The sequence below is a fragment of the Halichoeres trimaculatus genome, unplaced genomic scaffold, assembly GCF_033239565.1.
Source record: "Halichoeres trimaculatus isolate MK-OKI-2021-1 unplaced genomic scaffold, fHalTri1.1 fHalTri1_scaffold_17, whole genome shotgun sequence".
Lineage (NCBI taxonomy): Eukaryota > Metazoa > Chordata > Actinopteri > Labriformes > Labridae > Halichoeres > Halichoeres trimaculatus.
This window is the reverse complement of record NW_027437195.1, coordinates 25,768,047-25,795,350: the sequence shown is the minus strand read 5'-3', so window position 1 is coordinate 25,795,350 and position 27,304 is coordinate 25,768,047. Positions and strand designations below refer to the sequence as shown.

General features: G+C 42.9%; 1 protein-coding gene across 1 annotated transcript in view; it reads left to right on the top strand.

Moving 5' to 3' along the window:
- Positions 1-25,086, top strand: part of sptbn5 (spectrin, beta, non-erythrocytic 5) — a 43,056-nt gene extending 17,970 nt beyond the window's left edge. Inside the window, exons 30-79 of the mRNA XM_074692864.1 lie at positions 33-122; positions 248-384; positions 511-697; positions 822-931; positions 1,039-1,129; positions 1,283-1,399; positions 1,588-1,745; positions 2,501-2,633; positions 6,377-6,522; positions 6,654-6,768; positions 6,861-6,971; positions 7,089-7,268; positions 7,353-7,556; positions 7,627-7,776; positions 7,855-7,959; positions 9,465-9,653; positions 9,768-9,923; positions 10,075-10,266; positions 10,358-10,453; positions 10,539-10,660; positions 10,733-10,847; positions 10,938-11,051; positions 11,139-11,260; positions 11,367-11,529; positions 11,626-11,814; positions 11,984-12,061; positions 12,181-12,353; positions 13,131-13,221; positions 13,308-13,454; positions 13,728-13,862; positions 14,024-14,191; positions 15,025-15,113; positions 15,217-15,403; positions 15,493-15,561; positions 15,643-15,786; positions 15,870-16,066; positions 16,155-16,359; positions 16,461-16,640; positions 16,858-17,013; positions 17,097-17,314; positions 17,510-17,699; positions 17,786-17,962; positions 18,131-18,238; positions 18,321-19,178; positions 19,251-19,319; positions 19,455-19,538; positions 20,967-21,058; positions 21,328-21,444; positions 23,848-24,044; positions 24,127-25,086. Of these exons, the coding sequence (XP_074548965.1) occupies positions 33-122; positions 248-384; positions 511-697; positions 822-931; positions 1,039-1,129; positions 1,283-1,399; positions 1,588-1,745; positions 2,501-2,633; positions 6,377-6,522; positions 6,654-6,768; positions 6,861-6,971; positions 7,089-7,268; positions 7,353-7,556; positions 7,627-7,776; positions 7,855-7,959; positions 9,465-9,653; positions 9,768-9,923; positions 10,075-10,266; positions 10,358-10,453; positions 10,539-10,660; positions 10,733-10,847; positions 10,938-11,051; positions 11,139-11,260; positions 11,367-11,529; positions 11,626-11,814; positions 11,984-12,061; positions 12,181-12,353; positions 13,131-13,221; positions 13,308-13,454; positions 13,728-13,862; positions 14,024-14,191; positions 15,025-15,113; positions 15,217-15,403; positions 15,493-15,561; positions 15,643-15,786; positions 15,870-16,066; positions 16,155-16,359; positions 16,461-16,640; positions 16,858-17,013; positions 17,097-17,314; positions 17,510-17,699; positions 17,786-17,962; positions 18,131-18,238; positions 18,321-19,178; positions 19,251-19,319; positions 19,455-19,538; positions 20,967-21,058; positions 21,328-21,444; positions 23,848-24,044; positions 24,127-24,254 (7,749 nt within the window). The 3' untranslated portion in view covers positions 24,255-25,086. The remainder of the gene's footprint in view (positions 1-32; positions 123-247; positions 385-510; positions 698-821; positions 932-1,038; positions 1,130-1,282; positions 1,400-1,587; positions 1,746-2,500; positions 2,634-6,376; positions 6,523-6,653; positions 6,769-6,860; positions 6,972-7,088; positions 7,269-7,352; positions 7,557-7,626; positions 7,777-7,854; positions 7,960-9,464; positions 9,654-9,767; positions 9,924-10,074; positions 10,267-10,357; positions 10,454-10,538; positions 10,661-10,732; positions 10,848-10,937; positions 11,052-11,138; positions 11,261-11,366; positions 11,530-11,625; positions 11,815-11,983; positions 12,062-12,180; positions 12,354-13,130; positions 13,222-13,307; positions 13,455-13,727; positions 13,863-14,023; positions 14,192-15,024; positions 15,114-15,216; positions 15,404-15,492; positions 15,562-15,642; positions 15,787-15,869; positions 16,067-16,154; positions 16,360-16,460; positions 16,641-16,857; positions 17,014-17,096; positions 17,315-17,509; positions 17,700-17,785; positions 17,963-18,130; positions 18,239-18,320; positions 19,179-19,250; positions 19,320-19,454; positions 19,539-20,966; positions 21,059-21,327; positions 21,445-23,847; positions 24,045-24,126) is intronic.
- Positions 25,087-27,304: the final 2,218 nt, after the last annotated feature.

Here is a 27,304-nt window from a genome sequence, read left to right as displayed (position 1 = left end):
ATTATAGTATTGACTCTTCCTCCTCTCTTCAGGATGCCAAGCTGAAGATCGAAGCCATCCAGTGGATGCTCAACAACGCAGCCAAAGGTCACGACCTCCGCTCCAGCCGACAGCTTCTGAAGGTGAGACACTGACGCTAATGAAAGTAGAGTTATCAGCCTGTAAAAGAGATTTCAGAAGTTTTGTTGAGTTGAAATACAACCAGTGTTTATTGTTGAGCGAGTAACTTGTGTGTTTCTGTGTAAAGGAGCATCAACAGCTGGAGCAGGAGGCCAAGGAGCTGGCTGAGAAGATCAACTCCATCGTCGGCAGAGCCAAACACCTCGCCTCCAACCACTTTGACTCTCAGAGGATCCTGAAGGAGACAGACACTTACCTCACACTGTGAGTGATTCTGAAGAGACCTGTTGACTCTGCTCCACCTGTCTCCAGTTTAAATGAAAAAATGTTACTTTAATGTTGGATGTATTTCTTATGAATGTGACGCTGACACTGGGTTTTGTTTTCAAGGTTCAAGTCTCTCCAGAAGCCTCTGGACCGGCGTCGAGCTCAGCTGGAGGCGTCCGTGCTGCTGTTTGGGTTCTATCATGACGTGGACTTGGAGCTCAGCTGGATCTCCGAACACCTTCCTGCATCTGGATCAACAGGGTACGACAAGTCTCTGGCTGGAGCCATCAGCCTCATGCAGAAACACAAGGTAAACTTAACCTTAAACAAAATCACTCATGGAAGGAAATGGTGGAATAGGAACATAAAACATTCAACTTTAGAAGAAAACGGCTTAACTAAAAAACTGCCCATGCCAACTTTGTGTCTCATAGGAGTTGCAGGCAGAAGTGAACGCTCATCAGAAGTACCTGAATCACGTCCTGGAGAAGGGGCGGAGCCTGGCTAAATCCCACAAATCAGACGGAGATGAAGTGCTCCAGAGGTGCAGTGTCACATCTATTTCAGGGATATCTGTCTTTTTCTTCAGTGTAGCTAATCTGAGAGTCTGATTCTTTTTGTAATGACAACTTGACTGTTTTTCATCTGCAGGTGCAGCCACCTGTGTGCAGAGTGGGAGGAGCTAGAAGAGGTCTGCTGCAAAAGAGCCGCTCACCTGAGCAAGGCCATCACCAGGGAGCAGGTAAGAGCAACACAGATGATCAGGTTGGAGTAAGTTTAGGTCAATATTTAAACAGAAACTTTGTTCATTCAACACCATGAGGGAGGATTTCATGTCTTGGTTCTTTTTGAAGCTGTTTGTGCTAATTTTGGATTTTAACCGGATCCTCTCCAGCTGCTGTTGGACTGCTCAGAGCTGGAGTCCAGGCTGACTGAGACACTCAGTGTGGTGAACACAGACGACTATGGGAAAGACCAGCTGGCTACACAGAGTCTTATCACCAAACACCAGGTACAACAACACACAGCAGGGACACCCCAGGGAACTATCTGTGGTCTCCTTATAGTTCTGGTTAAATTATGATCTCTAAAAGTTTAACTGAGTTGCTGTTGAACTTTTCTATTTGAATCTATTTTGCTGCATTTTCTCTTCTTTTCACAGAATGTGTGATGTTAAAGTAAATGGTTTTCTTGCTGCAGGTGCTGGAGGGTCAGCTAGAGGTGCTGGAGGTGGAGGTGGAAGAGCTGGGAGATCAGGTAGATCAGGCAGTCCAGAACTGGAGACTGGAAGAACTTAGCCGGCCTTACAGTCGCCTCAGCAGTCTGAACCAGCAACTGCAGCACCAGGCTGCTCTCAGGTAAAAAATTGACTCATATCACCTCTTCCCATTACTTTCGTCCTAGTCATACTTTAAACATTATAAGTTTGTCTAAATGAAATTCTTATACTTCACTTTAAAACACTTGTTTGAAAGCAACAACCCTGTAGTTACCTTCTCTAAAGAGGAGGCATCCTGCTTTTCCATATTGAAAGGGTTGGGTTAGATATAGGTTGGGTATAAAGAAAGCTGGTTGTTTGTACAGTAAAAAAAGAAACAACACCCCATCCTTAAACAGTTCACATCTAATTTTTTTAAATATTAAAGTATTGAATTCCAAAAAAGTTGTGACAATGAGTAGAAAAATATAGCTTGGGAAATTTACAAATCATTGTTTTCATTTTTTCTATACATAAAACAGAAAACATGTCCTATCTTCTGGAATTGGGGTTCTGCTTAGGACAGCAAAAAATACTCCTTTCATGTTCCTTTATACAGAGTAAATTAATTAGTATAATCGATTTCATTCAGCACAAAAAAGTATGTTTTAATATTACATAAAAAAAAACAACACTGTGTAATTCAGGGATTGCATAGTGGCGCCGGACCCCGTTCATGGGTGTGTACCCAGCTTCCTCTCACAGTCCAAAGACATGCTCATGATTATGAATAGCCTGTAGGTGTGAATGTGTGTGTGAAAGGTTATCTGTCTCTATTTGTCTGCCCTGACCAGTCTCGCCTGTTCATTTGGCACACTTCATGCACATGTTTTCTACCCGTGTCTCCTCTGACAGGGGTCAGAGGTTAAAGGAAGTCCTCCTCCTGCACGAGTTCAGACGGGAGTCCTCTGAGCAGGAGGACTGGATGAACCGGCAGCGACAGATAGCAGAGTCTCAGGACCTGGGCAACGACTACCAGCATGTTCAGGTGATGTATCTGCAATTTTTACTGTACAGATAAATTGAAAATATGACACATTTCTGAACTATATAGACAGATCGCTGCATTTGGATACCAGTCATTTAACAGCTGCAGAATGATGGACAAGTCTGGAACAATATGTGAGAAAATAGTGCTGCACACACCACTGGAAGCTCTGCTGGTGACCAGTTCACTTAGACTTACTTGTCACCTGTGTGTCAAGAGATCAGCTGTCTGTTGTTGCGTCACTTCCTACAGCGGACGGTGGAAGCTGCTGTAGGAAGTGACAGCCTGCAAAACATTTTTTTAATCAAAACTCTCAAAAGCTGACATCTCGTTAACACAATAACACAATAAAATTCTCCTTAGTGGTGTCCCAGTGAGAAAAACTGCAAAATAAAAGCTTGTTATTTTAAGAGACAATAGATTTTAAATTATACTATGGTCAAAATAGTGCAGTAAGTTTAATGTTAGCAGCATCAAATGTCTGTATGAGACTATTTGATTTAAGAGTTGTAGCCGTATAAACGTTTACGTTCATTAAGATCTTGCATTTTCCAAGTTTAAGAATTTAAATTTTAGCGACACAAAGTAATAATAATAATGATAAAAGTAATAATAAACTTTTATTACTATAGTACTTTTCAAAACAGAGTTACAAAGTGCTTTACATAATAAAACAACCAGTTAAAATAAATAGAAGAGAAGAAGTAAAAGAGAAATGTGAGGAAAAATATAGAAATATATAAAAGGCTAAGAACCACCACCAAATAAAGAAAAGGAAAGCATCTGTGAAAATTAAAAAAAGGTAAAAGATTCAAACAATTAAATGATTTAAAATACTGCTCATGATACTGTCAAAGAAAAAAGTTAAAAATTAAATAAAAATTAGATAAAAGCATCAATTTGATGATTAAAACATGCTCTGTGAAAAGCACATCTAGAAAAAATGTGAGAAAAAAAGAGATCAAAAAGAGGATAAAGAGTACTGTTAATGCTCAAGTATATAAGAAAACAGTCAAATCTAGTTTAAGCAGTTTCCTCCCAGTTTATTCAACTCTTCATGTAGATGGTGAAGTTTCCTGTGTTGGGCTGCCCTTGAATCCAAAGCTCTTGAAGATCCTGCAGGAACTGGGCTCATTTGGCTCACTTAACACCATCACCTTCCATGGATTGAACCTGCTCAGTGACGCATGGATCCAGGCTGTATCACTGTGGTCCTCAGGGCCTGGCTGGTGTCACTCTGTTGCCTCTTGTATGGAGCTTTTTTCTGGTTGCAAACGAGAAATAACTCTTGATCATGGACTTAGTAGTTTTTTGCTGAACAGGCCTCTGCTCACTTTGTTTGACCTCTTTTTCTGGTATGGGGTCCACATACTCCAGTCTATCAGATTCCATGATGACTCTTTCCTTCTCGTACAGACGAAGTTGAGACTTCAGCTGAGCGATCTCCTGTCTTTTTTGTTTTTGCTCCTTTTTAAGTTCACAATTTAAGAGAAACTGTTCGTTGTATCCATTGACCATCTCGTTACGCAGGGAAGCATTTGCCATGCGTAAATTCCTGATCGTCCTGTCCTTTGCATCCAGGCTATTTTTACCGCGCTGCATTTGAGACTCAAAATGAGCAACTGCAGTCTTCGTCGCTCTTATGCTGTCTTCATCCTCCTCCTCTATGTCATGATCTTGGACGTGGCGTTTGTAGAGAGCAATGACTGTAGTTTTCAGCAGCTTGTAATCCCCGATGTTGGTCTTGCACTTGTTTATGTCGTATTTGACATTTTCTTGGAAGGACTTCAGTTTGTGAATCTCTTCAGTCAGCCTTTTTATCTCCACTCCCCTGCTTTTAACTGTAACTGCAAGACTTTTCTTATTTTGGTCCATTTCATTGTAACAACTATGCAACAAGTCTTTTTCCTCCTCTGCGTTTTCTCTGGCAGATTTGTTGTCACGGTTTTCCTTCACCAGCTTTTTAAAAGTTTCCAGCATTTTATCATATCGCGTCTGTAACTCAACCTGTTCAGCGATGATTTTTTTGTTGTTTGCCGTCAGTTGTTGGTTGAATTTCTTTAAACACTGCATCTTATGATTTATCATCTCAGTGTTTTTTTCCTTCTCAGCCAGTTGTGTTTCTAAAAGCTCGGCTTTCTTTGGGAGATCATCCCTACACTGTTTCAGTTCCTCTTTTAACTCCCTCATCTCGTTCTCAAATGATCTGCTGTCAAGAAAATACTTCTTCAACAGCTTTCTGAATTTTTCCTGCCATGACGCTTCAAGGTTACTCATTTGTTTGTTATATTCTGAAACACCCCGGTTCAGATCTGTTATTTTTCCTTCAAGAGCTTTTACCTTTGTCTGGTGCTCTTTCTCTCTGGTTTTCATCTTGTTCTCCAACTCCGTTATCTGCTCTGTAAGCTGACACTTTCTTTTCATTATCTTCTTTTCCTTCGTCGTCTTCTTCTCCTCCTCCAAACTCTTTTTATTGTCTGCAAGCATGTGCTGCAGTTCTTGAATCTTCTGTTTCTGCTCCTGGGACTTTTTCTCGAAGTCCCTCGTAGCATCAGCCACCCGCTTCTCTGATTCTTCTTTAATCTGTTTTTGCTTTTTGAACAATCTGCAGCCCCTGGTTTGTTCTTTGTCTAAAGCTTCTTGCAGGTTGTCGACCTCCTTCTTGGAGGACTTGAGCTGCTCCTTCAACTGGCTCTTCTCATTTTCCTTGTTTTCCAGCTCTTCTTTTAGAACCTTGATTTTGTTTTTCAGCGAACTGTTGGCTGTCTTCTCCTTGCTCACTTCCAAACCATAGTCCTCTGCTATTTGTTTCAAGGTGAGAATTTCTGCCTTCAAGCACGAAATCATTGGGTTTTGCATTTTGAATGCAGGCTCGAACAAGTGCAGAAGTAAAACTGAAGCAGAGAGTAAAGGTCTGAAAGTGTTCCACAGAATGCAAAAATAAACATCAACAGATTTCTGAATAAAAACGGTTTCATTCCAAAGGTGGGAGACAAAAATGATGTATTGACGTTTTAGGATTTTTTGTTCAGTGATTTCAAAGGAGAAATATTACACAAAATCCACTTTAATATGGTTTACTGACAGAAATATGTGACACTGGCAGGTCTACAACACCGATCCACCCACCCCCTTCTTTGCTAGCCCCTCTTTTCTGCACATCCTCAGAACGGAATGATGCTTTCATGTCTGGCAGTTTGTTTGTAGTAAAGTTACCCTGGTAACAGAATGCTTGGGCTGCAAGTTACTCCCTGAAAGGGTGGGGTTAACCCAAGCTCATTTGCATATTATGTTCCAGAGGATGAAACAGCTTGCTGAGAAAGAAACAGAGGAATTTTCAGTAGGCCTGAATAGTCATACTGTTTTTTTGGGGGGGGGGAATAAAAATGCAGCATACATGATTTGGGTGCATCAAATTTTAAAATAAATTGACTTTTAAGTTTTTTTAAAAGAATAATATTTCACCTTTTAATGTTAATTATTTTGTTCAAAAATCTTTTTTTTTTCCCCAAGTTTAAAACTTTCATTTTAGTCTTTGTTTATAAGATAAGTTGGAAAAAAAGTTACCTTTTTCTCCAGCAGTGCACAGATTTTTTCCTCAACTATCTAACAACGTGATGTCAGATCTCCTGAATAATTTCTAAAAACTGACTCACCATCCATCATTTTTTAATGTCCAAAAATAAGAACAAGTCAAAGCGTGAGAGGTTATAGGGTTTCTGTCTCTGTATTGGGGGTTTCAGCTGCTTCGTGGGAAGTTTGAAGGTTTCCTGAAGCAGCTCGAGGTTGGAGAGGACAGACTGCAAAGCTGCAGCGACCTGGGTGCTCAGCTGATCCGCAACAAACATCCTCAGAGCTCTTCAGTGAGAGAGACGCTGCAGCAGCTCAGGTATGAAGTTTAGATCGTGTCACCTCACACCTCACTTTTTATAAAAAATTCTTTAATCGTTGAATTAAAGAACTAGTACGTGGATTTCCTTATTTGTGGCAGAAAAATGAATGTGTTTACATTGTTTGCAGTGCATCCTGGGAGGATTTGAAAAGCGTGGCCAGAGAGCGTCAGGATCAGCTGCAGAGAGCTGAGGAATGTCACGGCTTTTATCAAGACCTGGCTGACGCTCTGACGCTCATCAAGGTACCAATTTAGCTTTAGAAACGTACCTAACCAAAATCCAAAGATATGAACGGACATTCTAATGTCAAAGTACTGCTTTTCCTCCTCTGCAGGAGCGGCAGAAGAGCATTCCTGATGATGTGGCTAAGGATTTGCGTGGCGTGACGTCACAGCTGAGGAAACACGAAGCTTTGCTCCATGAGCTGGCGGCCACAGAGCAACAGGTACGGAGAGGGCATGGGATGCAGCTCAGACCTGTGACCTCCATCTTGTTTTTCCTGTTAAGACATTTTGACAATCACCTCTGTTAAAGTGGATGTTTATGTTTTCCTGTGTTTCAGTTACAGGAGCAACTGGACTCCATAGACCCTGTCCTGGACCTCTGCACACCTCAGCTTAAGCTCCGCCTACAGGAACTGCAGCAGGAATTGGTGGAGCGCTGGGAGGAGCTCCGTCTCCAGGCCGAGCGGAGAGAGGAGGAGCTGAAACTGGCGTGCCAGAGATACCTGTTCCTCAACACGGTGATGAGGACAAACAGACAAATAACCAAGCACTCTTCTCATCTTACATATCACGACTGACTCACATGTCTGTGCACCCTACAGGCGCAGGATTACCTCCTGTGGTGCAGTCAGCTGATTGGTGCCATGGCTGCTGAGGAGAGCATCAGCGACGTGGCGACAGCTGACCTCCAGCTGGCCCAGCACCAGCAGCTGTGGGCAGAGATGGAAGCCAGACAGGAGACATACCAGCAGGTTCTGGACATGGGCGAGGAGCTGCAGGCTCAGGACAGGAGACACAGGAAGGAGGTGGGGCGCACAGTCACTGGAGGCTTTGCTGTTACCTACTGTCAGAGGGGTCTAACTTCAGTTCCTACAGGTGCTGGAGAAACTTGAGGCGCTGCAGGCTGAGCGGGACAAACTGGAGCAGCAGTGGAACCAAAAACAGCGCTGGTTAGAGACGGTCCACCTGGAGCAGGTCTTCTACAGAGATGTTAACAGCATGGACAAAACTTCCAGCTCACAAGAGGTACTCATGCTCAGTTAGCTCTGCAGAGGAAATAACAAACTTCACATTTAATGTCTGATTCACTGACAATCTCCACAGATCCTGCTGCAGAATGGCACTCTGGGAAACACGGTTGATGAAACGGAGGGTTTGATCAAGCGTCATGAAGCCTTCGAGAAGCTGCTCAGCTCGCAGGAGGAGAAGGTCAGTGCTTTCCTTTTTTCCTCATTTTGGATTTTAAACTTTACTAACAGATCTGTTCATCAGAATATAACCAGAAGTATCAGTTCATCACAAAATCTACAAAAACTACCAAAGACAAGTCTTTAAAATTCAAAGTAATCCCAGGTTGTGTCTGAAATCATTCACTAATCCCTCACTCCCAACTCACTGTATAGTGGATTAGATGAAGTGGACTATATAGTTCACTCAATTAGTAAAATTAAAACAACAGTGACGTCATTACTCTTGTATCGCTCATGGACGGCTGGGGATTTACACTTTCTCGAACACAGCAAAACGGTATGAATTTCAGTGATAACTTGAAAAGCACTCAGAGAGCACAGACCTCCACCAAGCATACTGTGATTGTGATGCAACAATTTAGTCTTACTTTAATGTTATACTCCCTTTCAGCAGACTGTCTGCTACAATTTGGTGTTAGTTACAGGTTTGTATGATAATTTGTTTCCTGACCGTGTTGAAAATGATGATGACCCAGTACATATTTCATATTCCAGATCTTAGTATCCAGAATATTGCCAGGATCTGGATCGTACTTTTACATCTGTCAGAAATTATGGTGACCTTGTTTTGTATTTTTTTTACAAAGCAATCCGACTATTTATCGGGGAGTTATATACGCATTCGGTGAAAACGGCCCTATCTCACAATGATAAAGAAGCCTTAAAAAAAATCCTGGATCCAGACAGTGATCTGGATTACCTTCAGAATTTAACCACTTTTTCTTTATCCCATTTTGAAAATTTCCTGAAAATTTCATCAAGAACGGCTCATAACTTTTTGTTGTTCAAAACAAACAAACAAACTCTCCCAAGAACATGACCTCCTTGGCTGAGGTAACTAATATACTTATAATATACTTAGCATATTTTTCCACAATAACCAAATAGAAAAGTTGCATTTATTAGACTTTTTTTTTCAAATAGATACCAACCATATATTTGCGGTACGACTTATGCCGTGTTTGAGAATTACGAGGTCCAGTGAATGCATCACTTGCGATTGACTGTTCAGCGGCTAATGTCTGTGTTGTTTGTTTCTCTGTTCGGAGTTGTGAGACTGGCTCGTCCGAAAGTTAAACAGAGAGCTAGGTGTTATTCCTTGACAGTATGTGTTGTTGTTTCATGTTATGAGTATTTATCAATCATGTTATCAGCCATTTTTTCCCGTTTGAACTGCAACACATGATGGTATATGTTGTTCATATAGTGAGCATTGCTAACACACTACTTCTCAAAATGCAAAGCGGGACACATTGAGTTAAATATATAGTGTAGGACCGTGCTCATTAAGATTTTGGGCAGCACTACAAAACAGTTATTCACTATATAGTGAATAAGGAGTGATTTCAGACACAGCCCCAGTGTTTTCTAACACATCCCATGATAAGCTCCACTGTTTGCTGAAGTCATAATCTTTAACTCAGAGCTGGCGTTTGTTTCTACCCTTTCTTCTTTTTGGTGCAGTTGTCCTCTCTGAAGGAGCTGTCAGAGCGATTGAAGAAGCAGCTGAGCAGAGAGAAGAGCGGACGTGTGAAATCCAAACTTAAAGCCCTCCTCCAGCGACGGGATGGGATCAAGGAGCTGTCCGCCAAACGCAGGGAGGAGCTGGAGCTCTCCAAGATGCTGTGCATCTTCAACCGAGACGTTTCAGAGGTATCTGACCAGCAATCACATCTCTTTGCCCCCTTCTTATTTTCCTTTAATGACTCCTCAGAGTATTTTAAAATGTGATGATTTGTTCAAAGTGATCCCATGTGTGTCTTTTAGGCTGAAGAGTGGGTGTCTGAGCGGATGCAGAAGATGGCAGAGGACGGTAAAGCTGACCTCAGCAACCTGCAGGCCAAGATGAAGCTTCTCCAGAAGCATCAAGTGTTCGAGGCTGAGATCCTCGCTCACAGTCAGATCATCGCTTCTGTTCTGCTGGTAAGAAAAGAAACAAGAGGTGAGACAAATAAGACTAGATTCTGAGTGAAGGGGAGAGGTTGTGAATACAGGCAGGCTACGTTAAGACTGTCGTCCTGGTTCAATTTCTGGGAGATTTGGTAAAGACCATATTTTTGTTCTTTACCTCCAGGCTGGAGAGAAGCTGGTCTCCCTTCGCCTCCCAAGGTCTAAAGAGGTAAAGAGGAGCTCAGCAGCTCTGGAGCTACACTGGGAGGAGCTGAAGAAGGCGCTTGCCATCCGAGGGAAAGCTCTGGAGGATAACAGAGACTTTCTGGAGTTTCTGCAGAAAGTGGAAGAGGTGGAGGCCTGGATCAGACAGAAGGTAGGAGAGGAGGGACGTACAGAGAAAGGAAGAAGAAGCTACAGTGTTTCTACGAGGTGTAATCTCTGTGTCTGATCTCTCTGTGTCTCAGGAGGTGATGATTAACGTTGGAGATCTTGGGAAGGATTACGAGCACGGAGTTCAGCTGCTGAAGAAACTCAGCGAGTTCAGAGGGACGGGCGATGGGGTGAGGAGATGTTTTGTTTAGTGTCACACTCAGCTGGTTATAACCAGCACATAAAACAGTTTAATGAAGAAATGTTTCTTAACAGGATGTGACGGTGGATGACGCTCACATCACAGCCATCAACAGACTGGCAGCTCGACTGGAGAAGAGACAGAGTGATGAAGAGCTGGTGACTGTGAGGCAGAGGAGACAGCAGCTCAACGACAGGTAACACTCATATTTAACCACACTCTGTGACTTATTTTCTTCATGTAACACTTGATGTTTCGTCTTTTCCAGGTGGAGCAAGTTTCATGGAGATCTGAATAATTATAAGAAGAAGCTGGAGGGGGCGCTGGTGGTCCATGGCCTCATCAGAGAGCTGGAGGAGGTCAGAGACAGAGCCAATGAGAAGGTCAGTCAGAGAGTATTAAATTAACTGTCTCTCTTCTTGTGCAGCAGTATTTTTATGCAGCATGACGCTGTTTGCTCTGACTCCGTGCAGATGCTGCTGCTGCAGGGTCAGGATTGCGGTTTTGACGTGGACAGTGTAGAGAACCTGATCAGACGCCATGAGGAGACTGAGAGAGAGGTCAGGGTCATCCAGGAGAGGTCGAAGGTGAGTGGAAAGGGTTTTATAGACATTCATGTTTTATAAACTGCTCCTAGATGTAAATATAAATGCTCCTGCCTCTCTTCTTTCCAGGCGCTGGAGAAAGAGGTATCAGGTCACCTAAAAGATCGATCAGGGATGAGCGACAAGCTGAAGAACAAACAGAAGGAGGTCCAGAAAGTTCTGAAGACTCTGGACAAGGAGGTGAAAGAAAGGTTGGTTTTAACTTTCTCTGATTTGATAACCGTTGAAAAAACGGTGTGAAAGTTTGAGAGGACTTTTTGGACATGCCCCGCCTCAGTGAGACTGTTATTTAACCAGGAAGGAGAAGCTGCAGGAGGCTCACCAGCTGCAGCTCTTCAAAGCCAACCAGCGCCTCCTGCTGGAGTGGAGCATCAAACAGAGCAGCGAGATGGCAGAGAAAGGACTCCCCAAGACCAGAGCTGAGGCTGACCGGCTCATCGTGGAGCATCAGGACTGGAAGGTGGGAAGTGGTGGAGCTCTGCTGCACCTCTGTGCCCAAGTAGCCAATCAGAAGTGACAAACTGAACAACCTCTTCTGCCGTCATTTTGATTTCAGACAGAGATAGACGCCCGGGTCGAGCGCACAGACTCAGTCAGGGACTATGGTCAGGGTCTGATCCGGACTGGTCACAGCTCAAAGGCAGAGATTCAGAAGGCTCTAAACCAGCTGGAGGAGGCCAAGTCTGAGCTGGACCGGGCCTGGCTGAAGCGCAGCAAGACCCTGGAGCAGGCCAGAACCCTGCAGGTCAGAATCATAAAATAATAATTTTACTAACCTTTGGGTCAGTTTGAAATGCCTCCTGGGATGTCTTGTTTTATTTACTAAATTTGATTAAGAAGATGTTTTATGTTTACTGAGTACATCTGCGTCAGTGTCATAATAAAATAGTTTTTCCTGATTCTTCAATCTGCAGGTGTTCCTGGCCTCAGTCGAGCAGTGTGAGAGCTGGCTCAGCAACAAGGAGGCCTTCCTGTCCAACCAAGACCTTGGGGTAAAAACATCCAAATCTACAAACTGGCCAAGCTGCTTTTTTTTAATACATAGATCTCTGGTCGATGTTAAACAAATGCAGCTCATACTCATCCTCTCCTCTTGCTCCTGTTGGCGCAGAGCTCTGTGACAGAGGTGGAGACTCTGCAGAGGAAACAGGCTCAGTTTGAGGAATCCCTGGAGGCTCAGGTGGATCAGCTGGACCAGGTGGAGAAACTGACCCAGAAGATGATCCAAGAGAAGCACTACGACTCTGACAACATCAGAGCGAAGAGCAGGGCGCTCAAAACCAGGTTTGTGTGATCACAGAGAACTTTTCACAAGCTTTATAGTTTGAAACACTTTGAAACATCCTTTACCCACATGTGTCCTTGTTTTAGTACAGTTTCATTTCATTGACAAGTTTCATAAGCACTGACAAGAACGGCTCCCTCATCCAGGTCTTCACTCCTTCTGGCCCACTACACTCTGTTTGTGAAAGATGCCTGGTGCTCCCAGCAGTGTGGCTCTAAATCTCTAGCCAGACTCTTCTCCTCTGTTGTGCCCAAATAGTGGAATGAATTACCAAACTCTATACGATCCACAGAGTCCATTTCTGCTTTTAAGACACTTAATCTGAACTTTCTCCTCTTTGTCTTCAGGGGTAGAATGAGACTGAAGGTCTCAGACCAGCTCTTAGTGAATATTTAGCTCTGATCTTTGAATGTTGCTGAAGATTGAACTATATTGTTGCAGCCATTAATTGTGGTTAGTTATGGCTGCATTATTCTACTTGGTAAAAAAAAATCTTCCTGCACTTAATGGCAGCACAGCAGCCAATCAACTTGTAGCACTTTGGCGCACTCGCTCTTCTGTCTTAATTCTTGCTTGTGTTGTACGTCACTTTGGACAAAAGCATCTGCTAAATGAAACTTAAGTATACTGTGCTGCGCTGTGCAATTAAAGGTCTAAGATCTGGCTGCTTTGTTCAAAAACAAAAAACAAACAGCATTTTTGGAAATTTTATCAAGCTACTACATTCTCCAGTTCTCTGTTTCAGAGTTTATATTTACCTGTGTGTTTGTCTGTAGGTGGAGCCAGCTGCAGCAGCAGAGCAGGTCTCGTCATAAAGCTCTGGATCAATCTCTACAGTTGCAGCAGTTTTTATCCAGCAGCTATCAGGTACTGGACTGGACCTAATGTCATTAAACTGATGTAGCCGGCTTGAATCATGTTGGTTTACCTTGTTTGAAATGTGTGTTTTCCAGGTGTGTGTGTGGCTGAATGAGCGTAACGCTGTTGCGTTGGATGAGAACTGGAGAGAACCAACCAACCTTCAGGCCAAACTACTGAAACATCAGAGCTTTGAGGCAGAGATCCTCGCTAACCGCTACAGGATCGATGCTCTGATGAAGGTCTGTGCCTAACTTACCTGTACCTTATGAGGCAGTTAGACAGTTTCCTCCAGGTGGAATAAAACATGAACATCAATACTCCTGTTAAACCAGCAGAGGGCACTATCTGCCTTTGACTCTTGTTTGATATTATGAAGTCTCTTCTGTCTGTAAATAAACAGAGGTGGACAGAAAAGAAGGTCAAAACGGCCAAATTACTCCTGATTTGATTAAACCCTGGTCCAATGAAAAAAGTGTTTGCGTCCTGAGTGATGGTGTCCCGTCTCTGTGCAGGAAGGAGAGAAGCTGCTGGAGTCTCATTCAGCTGAACTGAAAGTTCGGCCTCGACTCAGAGAGCTGACGGACAGCTGGGACGCTCTCATCAAAAACTGTAAGAAGAAAAAAAACAGGCTGCAGGAGGCCTACCAGGTACTACAGAAAAAACAAGATTTTTATTCTTTTCAAAAACTGTTTTACAGCATTGCATGAAATCAACCCATTGATAAACAAAATGTTACCAGGAGTTTAGCTTTGAAATAAGTCAGTGAAATCATTTTCAAACTCTTTTTTTTTTTTTTTCTTTTTTCCAGGCGCTGCAGTTCCAGCGCTCCCTGGATGACATGGAGCAGTGTGTGAGCTCAGTGGAAAGGGAACTGACCAATGAGGACTGTGGAAGCGACTTACCATCAGTGAACAGACTGCTAAAGGCTCTGCAGGGGCTGGAGGAGGAGGTGGACGGACACAGAGACAGGATCCAGGTACACCTGCTGTCTGCTCTCCACATGCTGAGTTAGCTAAAGCTTGGTAAATTCTCATGTAAAAAATTCTGAGCGATGGTGAAAAAAAGTGTATAACAGTAGTTCAGAGTGCAGGATAAGAAATATTCGAGACTAAAAACTTTGCAGTTTAGGATAGTCTTAAAAACATCATGATGCAGCATGTATCTGCAGAAATCTGACCACTTATCATCTGGTATTAAGACACGATTGAGCGACAGTTGAGATTTGATTTCATAAGACTGTAGTGATGAAACAAAGATGTTTAACCACACTTAGTGATATCAAGAAAACACCAAAAAAAAGAGCAAAATTCATGACTTAAGGCCTTTGCACACTTAGTCTGCTTCTTTCATCTGAAACTTACACAATAGAAAATAAATTTGATCCCATTATATGTCTATTATGTTTGCGCACTAAATCTGAAACATTCATCGTGTGTTATTTCCCATCTGCTCAGCTCGTTTCCATGGTAGTTTGACCATTCAGAGACGCGGTAGGCTACTTGCAAAATCACATTTTCTGACATATTTTCTCTACACATTTTGGGCGATGTTTAGTTGAGAAATGAAAACGTGTATATATGTGGGTGTGATGGTGTGTCTGTACCTGAGTGTGTGTGCACGCCGCGCATACTTCAAACATACTGACAGCTGCTCAGGATCAGGATTTTTTTCAAATTTAGGATCCAAAAAACGCATCTAAAATAAAAAAAAAGACAGGGTGTGTGATGACCTTTACTTTGACAGTTTCCTTCTTTGAAAAAGTTTGAACCCTCGTGACGTTGCCCTGTATATCTCTCTTTCATTGATCAGGCTCTGGTTGAAACAGCAAAGAGTTTTCACTCTCAGGGAAACTTCCTGGCTGAGGAGATCCAGACCAGAGTGTCGCACACCATCAACAGGTCTGAAAGCTACTCTGTGAATTATGAGACATAAAAAACAGGAGTTGTGTTGGCACATTTACATCGTGGTATTTATAGCAGTTTTTTTCTTCTTCTCCTTCAGATACAACAATCTGGCAGAGCCCCTGCAGAATCGACGGGACACCCTCGAGGCCTGGCAGGTTCTGTTCCAGTTCTACAGAGACGTGGAGGAGGAGGTCTCCTGGCTGAGCGACAGACTGCCATCCATCACTACGAAGGACTTAGGGAGCTCCCTGAGCAGCTCCCAGCAGCTGCTCCAAAAACATCAGGTAGAGCCGCAGACAGGACGCTAGATCCTGAAAGAGGGTTTTGAAATAATGTCAAACAATCAGACCTTTGTTTTCTATCTTCTTTTCAGGCTGTGATGCAGGAGATCTCAGGCCGCATCCCTTTGATCCAGGCAGTTCAGGAGGCGGGGCATAGTCTGGTGAGGAGTCATCATTCATACCGAGGCACTTTTTGCAGTTTTCATGATGTGTGTGATCTAATATAAGAACGCAAATTGCAGGTCAGAGCTCGTCACTTTGCGTCTCATGACATCAGAGAACGTCTTGAGGAGCTAAAGAGTCTCCACGAGGAGCTGCTGAGGGAGGCGGAGAAGAAGGGCAAACTCCTGCAGGAGGCGCTCAGCATCCACACCTTCCTAGCCGAGGTAACACTGGCAGGAAAATGAAAAGTGTAGATTTCTTCATCAAATGGGTTTCAGCTTGATAACCTGTCTGTTTGTGTGTTCAGGTGTCAGAGTTCCAGCTGTGGGTGGAGGAGCAGCAGGCAGGTTTGGAGTCCAAGGACTGTGGGAGGAGTGAAGAGGCCACAGAAGCCCTGCTCAGGAAGCTGGACTCTGTGGATGTGGAGCTAGAGAACCAGAGGAAGACTGTGGAGAGACTGCAGGAGGGCGGAGCCTCGCTGCAGCACCTCAGACATCCCAACAGGTAAAAAAAACTGGACTGGAACGCTTAAAAACTTTGTTTTTTCTTTTAAAAGAAGAAAATCTGATCATAATGGATTTGTCCGTCTCAGCCACCTGGTCGCTGAGTCTCTCCCTGATGTCCTGGATCGATTTGAGACTCTCCTCCGACTCTCCGCCACTCGCCGAGCTGCTCTCGAGGACCAGCTCCGCCTTTATGTGTTTGAGAGAGAAGCCAAAGAACTACAAACATGGCTGACCTCCAAAAAGACTCACGCTGAGTCCAAAGACATCGGACAAGATCTGGAGGATGTAGAGGTCAGTCACACAAAAAGAAACTGGACTCTTAACTGGTGACAAAAACCTTTGGCCTCAAAGGTTTCAGGATCTTGGATCTGCCTCCTCTCCTCTTCTCCCAGGTCCTTCAGAAAAAGTTGGAGGTTCTGGTGTCGGAGATTTCAGGTCTTGGTCGCAGTCGGCTGACCTCAGTCCAGCAGCTGTGCAGAGGGCTGCAGCAGGACGACCAGGCCAGGAGGAGAGATGACGCCCTCAGCCGCCTGTGGGAAGACCTGAACAGCAGCATCAGGACCAGGGAGCAGGTAAGACATGAACAAAGCGAAGAGACCCGAGCCCGTATTCACAAAGCTTCTCAGAGTCCTCTCAGAGAGCTCCTAACTCAGCCTAAAACTTCTTAACTTAAGAGTGATTCAGGAAGCTTCTGAGAGCAACTCTGAGCAAGGAGGAGACAGAAACATTTTGTCTTAGTGATTCTTAGAGTGGTGTAAGGAAAAGGGGGTAACAGCTCTTGTCCTGCAGGAGCTACAATCCGCGAGGGAGATTCATCAGTTTAATCACGATGTGGACGAGCTGAAGGGCTGGATGGCTGAGAAGGAGGCTGTACTGGACTCAGAGGATCACGACCACGACCTGCACTCCATCCAGACTCTGCTGAGACAACACGAGGCCCTGGAGGTGAATTTTGTTTAGAAGTATGAAGTTATGGTAGCTTTGATGAAAATATCCATGTATAACCTGTCATTTCCGTCCTCCGTCAGAGGGACCTGGCTCTGATCTCTGAGGAGGTGAAGAGGAGCAGAGAGGAGGGACGGTCTCTGAGCAGACAACAGCCTCAGGCTCGACCTGGTGTGACTCAGAGGCTGGAGGAGCTGGAGGTCTGCTGGACCAGCATCCAGGACAAGGCCTCCAAACGAAGGGCCAGACTGGGCCAGGCTGAGGATGTGCAGAAATACTTATCACACCTGACCGAGCTCGTGTAGGTTTCTTCCACATCTTACAACATAGGCAGATGTGTGTTTGAAATGGTTTAAATCAGTAGTTTTATAACGTCAAGTTGTGATTTTTTGTGCCAGAAATTAAAAAGTCTTGGACTAACATCTTTCTCACTTCAGTTGTAAGTATCTGAAGCTCAGAGTAGGAGGTTCAGTCTGATGTTGGTGTTCTGTCTCAGGGCCTGGCTCAGGGAGATGCTGTCTCTAGTGCGAGGAGAGGCTCTCAGTGTGGAGGGGACAGACCTGGAGCAGCTCATCAAAAAACACGAGGAGTACCGCGTCCAGATGGACAGACAGCTGAGCAAATCACAGGCTTTGAAAGAGGAGGGGAGGCGTCTGATGGTGATGGGAAACTTCACGTCCAAAGAGGTGAGGAACACACACGACTCAAGTAAACATCTGAAATGAATCCTGATGTCCTGACCTTTCTCTTTTGTTTCTTCTCTTACCTTCAGGTGGAGGAGAGAGTGTTGGAGCTGGAGGAGCTGGAGGTGCAGCTGCAGAAAGTTTGGGAGGAAACCAGGCTGCTGTATGAGGAGGAGCTGGAGATTGCTGCCCTGCAGAGGGAGCTGGAGCAGGCGGAGCGCTGGCTGAGCTCTTATGAAAACACACTGATGGCTGAGGACTTCGGGGTGAGTCCAGACCAGACCAGATTCATGTTTGGTCCACGATATTATCAAGAACTTTTGGAGTTCTGGTTTTAGTAAACGGCATCACACCACTCTAATTTTATAATTATTTAACAGTCTACTGTCTCAACTCTGTGAACGGGTGTCAGGACATGTGTCTCCTCCCCTCAGGACTCTGTGTCAGACGTCATGGAGCTGCTGAAGAGGCAGGAAGACTTAGAGGCCATGATTCAGGCGCAGAGCGACCGCTTTATTGCACTAGAGAAGAAGAAAACACAGGTAAGGAAGGATAATAATCATGTCAGACTTTCAAAAATGAACACACGCACTTTTTTTAATCTAATCCTTTCTATCCCATCAGAGAGAGAGGAGACTGAATCTTCTTGGGAGGGAGGACGTGGACTCTGAGGACAGAAAACCTCCTGCCAGGGTTTCATCCCTGAGGAGGAATCCTTCAGATCCAAAGACCTTGAAGATGTCCTCGAGAGACCTCATTCGCAGAGTCAGCAGCAGCAGAGCGGACAGAACGACACCACCCTCTGTGCTGGACAGGAAAACCAGCCTCACAGCTTCTGCTACTCCTACACCGAGTCCGTCTCTCCGCCTGGACTTGGACTCTGGGAGACGCTTCAGTGGCCGGAAGATGACACTGGAGGCAGAAGAGGAGTCGAGCAGCTCCTCTGATAGTCCCTGCTCAAGCCCGACTCTGAAGTCCAGAACCAGACGCTCAGAGTTTCCAAAACGTCCTCAGTCTCCTCCACCCAAACCTCCCTCCTCCCCTGAAACCTCCGTCCCTTCTCCGTCCAAACACACTCCTGAAGACGAGCCTCGTCCAAGACCCAGATCCAAACCTCCTCTGGCTCCAAAACCCCGAATCCTCTCCGAGAAGCCCACAACACCTGACCCTCCTCCTCCAATTAGATCGCTTGTTGCTCCCACTGAGCCTCCTCCTCCTCCTCCATCTGTGGCTAAGAGATCCTCTCCTCCTGCATCCCCACCTTCTCCAATAAGGAGACACCATCAAATCCATTCTGATGTTCCCGATTCTCTGCTTGCTGCGACAGAGGTGACGCACATCGACTCCCTGCTTGCTGAACCAATCATAGAGGAGGACGGTGCATCAGCTGACCCCGCTCCTTTGACCGAGGAGCTGCTCCCGTCTCCTCCACAGCCACAGAGGAGGTTAGGGGATGTAGCAGAGGAGGAGCTGGAACCAGAGGTACAAACTGTGACTACATAACTGTCAGGACATCATTGGTTACTAGAAACTGATTTTGTTTCACCTGCTCAGGTAAAATCAGCTCAGCCAATCAGGATGCAGGGGACGCTGGAGATTAAACTGAAACAAGGAGGAAACAAGGTGAGAAACTTCTGACAACAGTCAGGATGAAGAGATAATAAACAAACATTTCCCTCCATTATGGAGGACAAGCTCTGTCGTGATTGGTCTGACAGGTGTGCTTTGCCTTCTTCTGATTGGCTGCTGCTGCTGTAGGGTCTGGAGCACTGGGAGGAGGTGTTTGCTGTTCTGGAGGAGGAGACGTTCAGCCTGTTCAGAGACAGAGCGGCTGCTGCAGAGGTATTTTATCTTACAGAGCTGCAGTGTGTTTTTTATTGATGTTTACAATGATCTGGAGTTATATTTAAATACACAGGGAAACAGTTTGTAAATAAAATTCTGTTGAGTTAGATTTTTATGCTGATTAAAACTAAAATTGGCCTGCTGATTCCAAAATTGCAGTCAGTTTTTTTCTACCACGTCAAGTTTTTTCTCCACAGCTTACCCTCCAGATAACCAAACTTCCACTGATTAGCTATAGTAAGACTTGCCAGCTTATTTGTGCAGTCAGAATATCTGCTAACAGAAATCTAGCATGGCAGGAATTGAGAGGATTTGTGCTGCTTTTCTCTTAACCTTGTAACCATGGGCATACCGTCGTAACTTCTATCTATTTTATGCTGTTTTTTACTTTTCAAGCTTGTAACTATTCCATCTTAGTGTTTTATTTACATAAGTTTATATTTCTTTTGTTCCAGATCATGTCTGCTGCTGTAGCTTCTCCAATAGACATACTCTTTGTGAAAACATAGTAGTGTTAAACAAACATCGCAGTCATGCCTTTTTTTTAGGTCTGGGCCAACAACAAATTTTGCTGGATGATATATTGTCCCACAATTATTGACGATAAACAATATTGACAATTTTATTTTGAGACCAAATTAACCACTAATATAATGATAATATATCATTATAATGCAATACACCCTTTCAAATGCAATAATCTTTTATTTCTCATGATTAATTTTTACAAGAGTAATTGGGATGTCAGTAACTTCACGTTTTCTAAAACAAAACAAAAAACAAAAAAAAAAAACATGCTGCTGAGCCTGGGAGCTGTTTAATAAACTCATGCTTAAAGGTATTTGAATGAAGTTAAGTGTTAGAGTTCGTATTGTTCAAAATTTTGACACCAATATTTGCACTTTGACTGCAAATTAATATCGGCTTCAAATATCGGTTATTGGCCTCCTTTACTACAAATAATCAGTATCAGTTGGCCCGGAAAAATCCATATCGGTCTATGTCTAGAACGCTCCAAACGCAGGCAACTGGACTATTCAGAGTTTGTGTAGATGTTTCTCCTCTCATCCATGAGGCTTCATCAGCTTCATCCCAAACCACAAAAACAAACACACATGCACACACCCAGGCCTTCTGTTTCTTTCATATTTGAAGATTTTTATAAAACAAGCACATCTCTGTTAAGTAAAGTATTTTTCATATTTTTCAAGAAAACAGGGATCCTATAGTTCAAAAACTTGACGTGACAGAGAAAAACTGAGATCTGTTTTTGTTAAAAACAGCTGTCAGACCCAACTCAACAAAAATTGTGTTCCCCAGTGATAGTTGAACCAGGTTTTGATTTAGAGATGTTAAAACAGCAACAAAAATGAATGATGCGGTGATAAACCCTCTAACAGTGGAGTGTGTGCTGTGTTTCCTCAGAGGACCTCTAGATGGCCTCCTATCAACATGGTTGGAGCAGTTTGCAGAGAGAACGTTTACTACAGGAGGAAGGAGCACACTTTTAAACTGATGTGAGTCTGAAAACACTTTTGTGGCCTCTTATTCTGTTTCCTCTTGAATCGTTCAGCAAACGAAGCTCCCTGTGTTTCCTAATCTGCTTTAGAGGAGGGTAAATAACGGGTTTGCAACAAGCTTTACCTCTTTTTCTTTTCTCTTCTCTGTCTGTTCCTGTGATTTAAACTATAGTTAACCCTGTGGACAAACGCTAGAAGAGTTTTTTGTAATGACATGTGTGTGTCATTCTGTGACTGTGTGTGTGTGTGTGGTGTGTGTATCTTAGACTGGAGGATGGCAGTCAGTACCTGTTTGCAGCATCCAGCAGAGACCTCCAGCAGCTCTGGATAAAGAAACTGCAGAACACCCCTGAATCTGCCAGCAGCGACTCTGACGACTCCGGGTAAACACACTAACACACCCACACACACACACTGTACCTGAGAGATCACTCCTGAACCAGTTGTGAAAGAAATATTCTTTATTAAAGTAGAACGACTAACAGCGCTCCACATCACGCTGCTGCTCAACAAAGAGACTGTGAATTTTTAAACACTTCATAAACCTGCTGAAGGATAAAAATACTCTCACATTAAACCATCACAGATTAACCAGAGAGACACAAAGAAGAAAACAGAGTGTTTGTTTCAGTGCTTGTGCAGCTTAAACGTTCAGATCATGAAAATCTGGACTGAAGAGTCAAATAGTTGGCAACACTTGCGTCATTTTTGTGTTTCTGACACCTGTGCTGAATGGATAACTTGGCTGTAAAGCAACGTTAAATCTAAGCATAAAAGTCTGAATATCTGCTTCTTTAGCTATGGCAGTAAACTCCACACTTAAATAATCTTTCTTGTGAGTATTAATTTTTACTTAAAAAGTCTTCATCCATTAATATTTAGCCCTTCCCGTCACTTTTATTACCGGCTGGATCGCTCCTGCTTTGATTGAGTCGCTCCTGGTCGTCAGATTTTAACTCCTCAGATTAATTTCGACACGGAGAGAACTGTGTTCCTGCTTTCTGGTTTGGAGTCAAACAGGACGTCTGTCAGTCAGACGTGTTCTTAAAAAGACTCAGACCCAAGTGGTTCCCTTCAAACAGCGTCAGGTAATTTGACTTTGACTTTTACATCTACCTGTTCACACTGTGCACGGCAGGGGGGCGGAGCACCTCTCAGGTGGGTGAAAGGCCAGGGAAATGAAACCCAGGCCAGCAGGGTTTTTCTTTAATGAGATACTTTGACAAGGTGAATTTTATTCAGCGGGCACACAGTGGTGAAAAACACAGCAGCACAGGACACAGATCTATTCAGGTATCATGTTTTAGATCTGGTTCAGTTTGCAGCACGGAGAAGAAATGTACAAATGGGGAAATATTTATTCAACAGGAATGTTTGCATTTACTGAAATGCTGATCATATGTTGTGTCTAAGCTGTAATGTAGCTACTAGTTGTAGTTCGGGTCTGCTGTCATGATGCTCTGAAGCTCTACCACCTGGATGTAAACAGTCACAGATGACAGATATTATGTGATAATGTGGCGTGGTTTGATGATATGTTGATTTAGTAAACAGAGATGATGAACTAGCACAAACATGAGGAGTGTAGGCTGGTGGTGCTAGCTCTGCTAGCTTTAGCCACACCTGCAGACTTAGTGAAACTTTATGATTCCTGAGTGTTAAAGCTAATTGTTTGGTCAAAGTTAAACTTTTCGGTATCGCTTTATATTAAGGTCCTGTAATAAGCATTTATTAGACCTTCGTAAGAACTTATAAGATGCTTATTCACATTATTATTTGTTTATAAGACTATATAACTGCTTAATAAGTGTTTAATAAGGTCATTGTAAGGGTTAGGCGTGAGGCCCTACAGGTTAGGTTTAGGTTCCATATACCTTATAGATTGAGTTGTCTTGTATTAACTATTACAATGACCTTATTAAACACTTATTAAGCAGTTATATAGTCTTATAAACAAAAATAATGTGAATAAGCATCTTATAAGTTATTACAAGGGTCTTATTAATGCTTATCACAGGACCTTGATATAAAGCGTTACCAACTTTTAAATAAATCAGCTGGTAATTGGACGCTTCAGAACATCAATGATTGTGTATCAAAGTCACCATCATTACTAGGGAAAGGGATGTCCCGATCCGATACACTGATGGATATCAGCACCTGATATGGCTAATTTTGGAGGATTGGATAGCATTGGATTTTGTTACGGGATGGTGACCAATCCATTTTTTACATGTTTTCAGCACCATCACGCTTTACGGCTGTTGTAAATTAAACCATGTTGCAAACATGTCCGCTGTGTAGGACTACTTCTCTTTGGAAAGCAATGATAGTAAAACAGCATCTTGCAACATTTGTAAAGTGAGGAGGTACCAACAGGGCTCACTTTAATACAACAAATATGATTCATTATTGACAACAGAATCAATTAACACAGTATGAGACTTATCAGATAAAGGTATTGGTATTGGATCGGTATCGACAAATGGTATCATGAAAAAACAGATTAAAAGTCAGAAATCTGTATCGGGACATCCCTAATCATTACCTATTTTTGATTTTTCTAATGTCTTTTTCAACAGTTTTGTTAAAAATCAGTGAATTAGAAGCTGAAAGTCAGCATGTATCTTAAATGTTTAAAAAAAAAAGATGTAATTTAAAACAGTGGAAGACTCCTTTAATATTTATTTTCGTTGTTTGTCACTAAGAGAGTCAAAGTTTGGGGATTTCAGGGGATTTTGTGAACGACACGTTTCCGAAACTAATGTTTGCTTGTTGTCGTTCAGAAGAGCGTCTTCAGTCAACCTGAGTTTGGAGAAGTTAGCCGAGACTCCGGACGATTCAGCATCAACTCGAACGCTTGACAGAAAACCTGAGAGTCTCGACAGACAATCATCTACTGAGGGCACGCCTCCTCCTAAACCCCCCCACACGTACTACAACAGACACCGCTACCTCGGGGAAGAGGAGGGCCGCAACTCAGGTGAAATGACCTGTTGTTAGCATGTTAGCATATCTAGCAACCAGGGTTTCATTGAGTCTGAACAGACTTTGTTGCTCTTTAGGTACACTGCCGCCATCTGTGCCTCCTCCTCCACCTCCTGAAACCAAAGATGACCGCACTGTGACATCCGATGACAACCCGAGCAAATCCAGGAGGAGCGTCTTCAGGAAGCTCTTCAACAAGAAGTAGAAATGTTTGGGCGTTATCAGACACAAAGATTTGCACTAAAGTAGAGACATGATGATAGAGGAGGAGGGGGTCAAAAAGCCTTATCTTATGATTTGATTTAAAAGTGCCTTATTCGACATGTTCACAAAGTGCTTCACAAGAATCTGCCCTTTGATTTCACACGTTTGTTTCAGGATGAGGTCAGATTTTTATGTCTTATAGATCTTCATTTCTCTGCTAAAGGATTTGGCCCTAAGTCAGCATTAACTTACTTCATCATGCCACGGTTTATCATCTCTTCAGATCAGATCATGACCTAAAACTGTTTGAAGAGACTTTATCTGAAGAGTTTTCCTCCTAAACCCGATCCCCCCCACCTTTTGAAATCGATCGAGGGAAAATCAATCCAAACAAATTTGTGACATTTAGGAGCAGAAAAGCTTCCTGCAGATATCGATGCTCCGTGTTTTTACAGATTTTTTAAAGGATGAACTTTGCTTAATGATTCTGTGTTTTTGGAAATGAACTCCGTTTATTTATTAATGAGGGAAAAATCCAAACATCTTCAGACTCATCCTCTCCTCCATTCAACCCGATCAATCAGTCAATCATTAAAACACGGCGTCGCATTAAGACCTCAGAGTTCAAACCCTTTGGGGAATTAAAGTCATTGAGGTGTTTGAGTGAGAGCCATTCAGACGAAGAGATTATGAATCATAAACATGTTTCTGCTCATCACACCAACACAATGTTATTTATGTTCCATGAAAACATTTTTGTATTGAGGGATAATCTGCTTCATTTGATTGATTTCTGTAACGTTTCTGCACTCAGTCTTTAGATTAAATATTTCCACACGTCACTGTTGACTTCCTGATCCTCTGCTTGTGTTTGTTTTTCTTCCTGTTTGTGGAAACATGATGAAAACATTCATGTATTGATTTATTGAAGTGGCGTGTGACCGGCCTTACTTTTCATTTCCGAGCTGAGATGAGTTCAAAGGTCAGCAGTCTGGACTGACGGGGTCAGGGAGGAGTCAGTGGCTCCATGTCCTACACGTCTGTGAGTGTTTTTGTTTTTCTATCTATACCTTTTACGAATGTTATTATTATTCAGAACGTGTTGCTGGAGGAAAACACTAGAGGGCACTAAAGAGAGCTCAGGCTGTGTGCAGAAATCGAATACGCAAGAAGTAAACAACAAGAGTTAAAATAAAAAATTAAGGAGGAAAAATGTATTCACAAAGATTTTTAACAGAAGTAGCTACAAAAGTCACTGACACGTTCAACTGAAGGTCACCAGTTACCATGGGTAACACTTTAGTCCAAAACACCAAGATTCTTTTGGCTTGGTGTGTTTGTGTTTTCTAGTCTTTCTTCAGTCAGCCTCAAGCACACATTCGACTGTGGTTTTTAACACTTGCTGACCGGCTTCATTTTTTTAAACCAGATTTTGAAGCTTGATCAGAATCAAGAAAACTTGACTCCATGGTGGAGCATCATTTCTGACAACCATCCACAGAACAATCGGACATTTTCATGCTACTTAGAGTTTGTCTGTTTGTATTTTTGTCTGTGAACGACATACCTCAAAAAGTAACAGACGGATCTTGATAAAATTTTCAGGAAATTACTTTATTGTTGCAGAAATGCTCAGATTAAACATGTTTTCCAAACTAGAAAGGAAAGTGAGCACAGTTTGCTTTAGTTTACCTTGAGCTCCTGGTCGTAAATAAATCACAAACAGGATTACGCAGCTTTTCACAGGAGTCAACTCCGGTCTTTCACACAGCAATTTTGAGGTTTTTCTCCTCAACTCTTAAAAAAAGAAAAATGTTCCCCACTAGGGGGTGATATAAGAAAAAATGTGACATAATATTTTGTGTCGGGATCTGTTTTTCGTGATGCTTGTAAAATTATTATCTCCGCCGAGGAGGTAATGTTTTCGGGAGAGAATGTTTGTTGGTCTGTGAACAACATAACTCAAAAAGTTATGAACTGTTCTTGATGAAATTTTCAGGAATTGTTCAAAATGGGATAAGAAGGAAGTGATTAAATTATGGAGCTGATCCGGACCACCGTCTGGATCCAGGATTATTTTAAAGGATTCTTTATCATTTTGAGATAAGGCTGTTTTCACCATATGTGTTTATAACTCCGCCATAAATGGTCGGATTGCTTTGCAAAACAATACAAGACAAGATCATCATAATTTCTGACAGATGTAAAAGTACAATCCAGATCCTGGCAATATTCTGGATCCTAAGATCTGGAATATGAGACATGTACTGGGTCATCATAATTTTCAACACAGTCAGGAAACAAATTATCATACAAACCTGCAACTAACACCAAATTGTAGCAGACAGTCTGCTGAAAGGGAGTATAACATTAAAGTAGGACTAAAGTGTTGCGTGGCAATCACAATATGCTTGGTGGAGGTCTTTGCTCTCTCATTGCTTTTCTAGTTCCCCTCTTTAAACATTTGCATGAGTTTAAAGTCTCAGTCTCTCATGTCAAGTTGTCTTTGGAGCAACATGATGTTCATGTAGTGACTTATGGTCCCTAAGCAAACCTTCACTGAGCTGTGTTTCCACCTCCTCATCCAAATATGGTCACCTCTGGTTTGAAAGGATGATCATTTCCCAGCTCTGAACTCAAAACTGTGCCTGGTTAATCCCTTCTCAAAATCCTGCACATTGACCTATACTCTCAGCGGATGCAGAGTTATGTGCCGCTCCTCACCGTAAGGGTACTTTTGCACATGTCAAGATCAGAAGGTTAAAAACTACTTAAGAAAAAAAGTTTTTTTCCAGGTGTGGGCTGTGCACTGACATGTCCATTCGTTCCTTATCATGTCATCTTTTGTGCTTAAGTCCTCTTCTATGTGGATTGATACCATGGTGATTTTAAACACAATAAAAAACTCAGGTTGACTTTAAGGTCAAAGGTTTTCTTGGGATTAGAAATTAAACTGGTAATGGAAACCAAATTATATTTTCCATTTCATTCTTGCTTTTTGAGACCAGTGTTTCCCATAATTTCAGCTCACCATGGAGTTATTGCTCAGTG